The 6,000-nt window shown below is 52.4% G+C and overlaps 1 protein-coding gene across 2 annotated transcripts in view; it reads left to right on the top strand.

Annotated features, from left to right (window-relative positions):
* Window positions 1–754: 754 nt before the first annotated feature.
* Window positions 755–6,000, top strand: part of PRRX1 (paired related homeobox 1) — a 79,184-nt gene continuing 73,938 nt past the window's right edge. The window contains exon 1 of one of the 2 annotated variants that reach the window (XM_006060370.4): window positions 755–2,063. In XM_006060370.4, the coding sequence (XP_006060432.1) occupies window positions 1,823–2,063 (241 nt within the window). In that variant the 5' untranslated portion in view covers window positions 755–1,822. The remainder of the gene's footprint in view (window positions 2,064–6,000) is intronic. The other variant, XM_006060371.3, reaches the window with a different exon arrangement.

Here is a 6,000-nt window from a genome sequence, read left to right as displayed (position 1 = left end):
CTTTCGGCTTAGCGTCCTGGCCTGGGGAAGCAACCTTGGCCGCACCAAAGAGGTTACGAAATTGGCCAGGGTTGGGGGAAGGGTAGCAATTATGACAAACTCCTGGAGTCCTTTCTTCCAGCTAAATAAGTATGTAAATTTCCTACTGCCTGGCCCTGGGATTCCTAGCTGCGCGGAGAGACTCGAATCGATTCAGCGCCTTCTAGATCTTCCCCAACCTGCCTTTAGTCCACGGAAGAAGCGTGGAAGAGCCTTCCATTATGATCGCTCTTGTCATTTTATCACATTATTTAATAGACTCTTTGCAGAACCGAATGTAGCCGTAATCTCCTTGCTCTCTCCCTTGCTCTTAGGCGCTCCTTCCACCCCCACCACCCCCAAATTGTTAGAACAGCAGGAAATGTTATTTAAAAAAAAAAAAAAAAGCAGAGAGAGAAGAAAATTTGATTGAGACAGTTGTGGATTTTTTCCAACAAATTTCCCCGCAGCTGTTATCAAAACATGCAAATGAGATTTTCCAACAGGATCTTAAATCTGGAGGAGTTAATGCCGAAGCAAAATAATCAGCCCGTTTGAAGTGAATGTGGGTTTCAGTTTGTCTTTTCTCCCCGTGATACTATTGCATGGGAATGATAATTAGACCTTTACTTAAAAAATCCAAAGGGGCTCTCTTCCTTTCTTTTCCCTCCCTCTTCTCCCCCTCCTCCCTCTCTCCCTCTCTCGCTCCCTCCCTCTCTCTTTCTCTCTTGCTCAGAAGTTGGCAAAGGGGGTTTTCTTAATCAGACTGTTTTCTGGTCCGGGGGAAAGGAGGAAGAAGGAGATTGTGATGGAGAAAGGGGGTCTGTAAACCGTCAGGCACCGCACAAAGGCTTTGCCACGTAATTACAGGCTCCTATTAAGTCGAGATCTGCCCTCCCAGGGGTCTCCAATTTTCTTGTATTCCCTACAAAGCCTCCTCTGCATGCCAGTTTGTGCCTTTTGAAGTGCCAGAGAGCTTCTTGATCCAACTGAGAAGGAAAAGGGAGCTCAGCGAGAAGAGGGGGAGAAAGCGAAGGGAACGGGGGAAGCCCACTACCACCCTCCTTCGGACTCTTGGAGCCCCCCGCTTTTTTTCCCCCTCCTTACGAAAAGTAAAGTGAGACTCCTGCTCTCCAATACATCTGCAAGACATCACCCTCTCCTCCTGAAACTTTAGTCACTCCTGAGAATCCACAGGAGTGCAGAGAGGGGGAACACGTTTTCTTGAAGATGTTTTAAAGCTGGAACAAGCCTTCTTCTGTTGGTGCTTGAACTCTTGCCTGGGAATAACTTTTTTAACCTAAAAAAAAAAAAAAAAAACCTACTTTGATTCTTCTCTCCCACCCCTTCTTCTCTCTTCTTCTGTTTGCCTAACTCCCCCGCCCTGCTGGCCTCTCCTTTCCTCTCCCCCTTATTATTATTTTTAGTGCGTGCGTGTGGACGCTTTTGGAGAGCTGGAAGGGATTTTTTTTTTTTCTCTCCTGACTTGAACATAGGGTGACTTTTCATTTTATTTTTTGGTGTGGATTATCTCTTTGGACCGCGCCGGACTTGGCCTCAGGAAAGCAACCGAGGCTGTCGAAAGCTGCTGGTGCAGAACTCTCTGCTCTTACAGAAGGGGGTCCCCCGCCCTCTTTCCACTTTTTTTTGTTGTTCTTCCCCTCCTTCTCTCTCTCTCTCCCTCTCTCTCTCTCCACTCCCCCCCTCTCTCTGCCCCACTAGGCTCCTCTCCCCCCTCGCGCCCACAGCGTTTGGTGTTGATTCGAGCGGGAAAGGGGGGTGGGTGGGATCGGAGGGGAAGACCATGACCTCCAGCTACGGGCACGTTCTGGAGCGGCAACCGGCGCTGGGCGGCCGCTTGGACAGCCCGAGCAACCTCGACACCCTGCAGGCTAAAAAGAACTTCTCCGTCAGTCACCTGCTAGACCTGGAGGAAGCGGGGGACATGGTGGCGGCGCAGGCGGACGAGAGCGTGGGCGAGGCGGGCCGGAGCCTACTGGAGTCGCCGGGACTCACCAGCGGCAGCGACACCCCGCAACAGGACAGTGAGTGAGGGGGCGCGTGCCCGCGGGGTGTGTGTGTGTTTGTGTATCCCGGATCGGGGGCGGGGGCGTCCGGGCTGGGTGGCTGGAGCTCGCCGGGCGCCGGAGGGAGAAAGTCCGGAAAGAGGAGAGGTTGGTGGCAGTGGCCAGAGGAAGGGCCGATCACAGACGGAGGGAAGAGGAGGGCTCCGCTGAGAAACGAGCCTGGGCGGACGCCTGAGGGAGGCTCCGAGGCCCCGGCTGGGGTCAGGGACACTGCCCGCCGCGGACTCTCGCAGAAGCCGGCTGCGCTGCCTCTCCGTCCCGGACGAGCGCGGCTGGCGGATCTTCTCTCCAGCCGGTCCAAAGGGCTGGGCAGGAAAAGGGTCCCAGATCGGTGCAAACTCTGGGAGCCCGCCCTGTTTGAGAAGGCATCGGGTTAAGGATGCTGAGTCGGGTTCGGTCTTCTCCTGGCTGGCGTAAGCGGGTTGGAGGGCAGAAGGGACCGAAGAGGCGGAGGGCACCGCGTAAAGCGAGCTAGACCCGCGCTGCTTCCGCGGCGCAGCGCGCGCGGGCTCCGAAGGCCGGAGGTGCCAGAGGGGCGGCCCTGGAGCGCCCAGCTCGAACGCCGTATCCGCTCTCTGTCTAGGAATGTAGCCGACACCTGCCTAAGGGTTTAAGACTCGGTAGAATGAAAGGCCTGAATGACACGGGAAAACTCAGACGAAGCAAAGGGAGGGTCTTTTAGGGGTGAAACCCGAGCCGCTGCCCCGCATGGTCCCACACAGGAGAGATGCGCGACGGAGGCCCGGGCTCCAATGCCAAGCCCGGTGTTACATTGGAAGAACTCTCCCTAATAGCTCTAAGATTTCCAGAAAAGTCCATGTAGAGTCTCCTTTTGGCACTCTTCTTGATTGCTATCGCGTCCCGAAGGAACTCTCGCCTTGTTACTAGCTGTGCCTTATAAAACGTGACTTCAGGTATATCCATACGTCCTGGAAGAGTCTGTAACAGACCTGTCACCTGGCTTATCCCAGGTGAAATGGGGTTGGATATTTCCTCCTCAAGGTTGCAAGAATCAGAACTTGGCTGAAAGTTTTTAAATGAGGCTGATCCCTTTCCATGCTATTATTTGCTGACTGCTCTTTTGTCTTGGAACTCAGAGGCTGTGGAACCAGGGAACCCACTGGCAATCTATGATTTTCAAATAACGGTGCCAAGGTCAGACTCTTGGAAAACACATAGCAAAGCAAACAGGATATAGAAACAGCTGGAAGCAAGTCCTGTGCAAAGTGGTGGGAGAGCAGCGCTGAAACAGGCCGCAGGGAGAGCCCATCCCTACCGCAGGCCGCCTGCTTGTCGCCCTGCATCCCTGGTCCAGGCCTGGGCTTCCCTCAAAGTATTTTAGCCAGAAGCAAACTAGGGCCCATCCACCCTACTGTGGGCATGGGCAGAGGGTGATGGGGTATCTGACCTGGCCAGGCTCTAGGGAAAAACTGAGGAATGAAGATCCGGTGTCCCCAAGTCCTGGATAATGGCTAGGTGCAGAGGTGTCCTTGTTGAGGTTATTGGCACCTTCTGGGGAGCTGCTCGCTGGTGGCACAGGCAGGGAGCAAGTTAATAGATGGTGTAGGCACTTGTAGCTCAAGAAAATGTACTGTGAAATAATATTTAAACACTTTACTAGGGAATATTTTACCAACTGAGCTATCGGGGAAGCAAAGAGTAGGGAGAACAGTATTCTGAATTTTCACGTGCCTATCACTCAGCTTCACAGCTAATTATTAATCACAGCATTTACCATTATTCAAAGAAGGCTGGAGCCACAACAGAAATCAAGGTTGTGAAGAAACTGCAGCACAGAAGGTCAGGGTGCATTGAGGGAGACCAGCCAGGGTTGCTTTGCCCCAAGAGCAAGCAGAGGGCTGTGTAAAGCAGGCTCAGGGTAGGTGGCCAGAACAAGCCCAGGGTCCACACAGGCCAGAGCTGGAGGGATGATGATCGTTCCTGTCTTTTGACTTTATGTGGATGCAAAGAGAGGGGAGTTTGGGTCCACGGTGGCCTCCTAGTAGGTACCCAGCAAGGCTGGGTTCAAGAGACCAGCTAGGAAGCACCCCTAATCTGAGGTGAGACTGCAGGCTGCCATGGGGAGGAGACTCAGGGATGGCTTCTTCTAGACCCAGGCCTGAGGCTGGGCTGAGCACGTGGCAACTGTGGGGCGCTAGTTCGCTAGGGGACAGGCAAAGGGCAGCAGGAGAAGTTGGGCACGGTCTGTCCTGAGGAAAAGGGATGAGACCTGTGGGAACCTGCCCACTTGATACTTGAGTACATCACAGAGTTTCTAGGAGTAAGGAATGACCCAGAAAAGGAAACTGAGATTCTGGGGGAAAGCATGCTTGAAGAAGAATGGTAGACAAACAGTTCCAGCAGGAGGCCACAGAATGCAGTACGAGGTGATGGGGATGAACTTTTGGACACCTGGGGCTGAGGAAGTAGCCAAAATCACACACACACCCAAACACCGCCATAGGCCTTGCTTTCTGGGGATGACCAGGGCCCATCCTTCTAACAAATGGGTAGTTGCTTTTAGAAGCAGTATTTCCTCAACCTCCTTCCCCATCTCTGGGGTGAGAATAAGAGGGTCTGGTAAGTTGAGTGGTAGCAAGTGTTCAGGAGGACCTTTGTCCTTAGTCTTGGGCCCCAATCAGGACATGCCAAGGAAGCTGTCACAGTTACCCAGAAGTCAGGACTGGTGGAGTGCTATTGGGCTTTCAGTTTGCCATGGACAGTGAGGCTCAGACTATGAATCAGAGAAGAGAAGAGTCTCCAGGCAGAGGACAAGAGCTAGGCTTGCCAGCTGCAAGGGACAGAGAATGGCACCAAGAGTCAGGGCTTTTTGCAGCGTGCTGGGTGTCTACTCAAGTGAGAAACCATAATCTCCTTTGGAGAGATGGGGAACATTTCAAAGACCCCTTTTCTTCTCAGAGCTATATAGAAACACGTCCTCCCTAAAGTTTCTATTCAACTCAAATAAGTAAAACAGACTGTATTTACACTTGCAATGTTAGATTATTAATTTTGCAGATTTTCCAATTACAAACTGGACCCATCTTAGCAAAGAGGAGCCAAGCACTGTCCAAAGTGAAGGCTTCCCACTGATCCCCTGCAGGCCACACCACAAGTCTGTTTCCCCCCTTTTTATTCACTCCACTTTCCTCTCTGTTGAAGTATTTCTTTCTCCTTTTACTGATATTCCCAACCTAGTAAATTTCTCAAACTTCTGGGTTCAAACACTTTCAGTGATTAAAGAAACGGTTCTTTAACATCGTTAGAAATCCAGTGGCTAATGGGGGAATGTGGCGTGTGAAGGGTGGGTTGGCGGTACAACAGAGGTAGTCAGGGAGAGGAAAGAGGAACAGGGCATAAAAATAGGCAGAACTACCCCTAGGAGGAAGGTGCATCCCTCTGTCATTTCTTAATCTGAACTTCTGCAAACTCTTAAAAAAACGCCTGCCTTCCACGTTCCCAACCTCTAAATTAGTGAAACCAGATTGTCCTAATAAGACCTTTTGTTGGAAACACATGTAGTCATAAAAAGGTAGACGGAAAGTCAATTAGACACGCGCGCGCACACGCACGCATTCACAAGGCGGTGCTAAGTGTGCACCCGGAGCAGCTGGGCCCCGGGCCGCTGTGCGAGGCAAATACAGAGCAGCGGCGCGGGGAAATCGATTTGTCACAAAGGGAGAGGTGTAAACGCGGCGCGAAGGAATCACCCGCCCAACCCGCCTGCCGCACTCCCGGGGGCCCATTTCTGCCGGCTCTTCAAGGCCAGGAAAGAGCCCTCGAGAGCACCGGGCGCTTCCCTGTTGGAATTCGCATCGGAACATCGGTCCCCTCCGGAGTCTCTGTATTTGCAACACCTATGGCACCAGAAATCTTCTGCGGCAACACCCCGGGA

Source organism: Bubalus bubalis, chromosome 5 (genome assembly GCF_019923935.1).
Source record: "Bubalus bubalis isolate 160015118507 breed Murrah chromosome 5, NDDB_SH_1, whole genome shotgun sequence".
Taxonomy (NCBI): domain Eukaryota; kingdom Metazoa; phylum Chordata; class Mammalia; order Artiodactyla; family Bovidae; genus Bubalus; species Bubalus bubalis.
The sequence above is the reverse complement of the archived record's forward strand: the minus strand, read 5'-3'. Positions and strand labels throughout refer to the sequence as shown.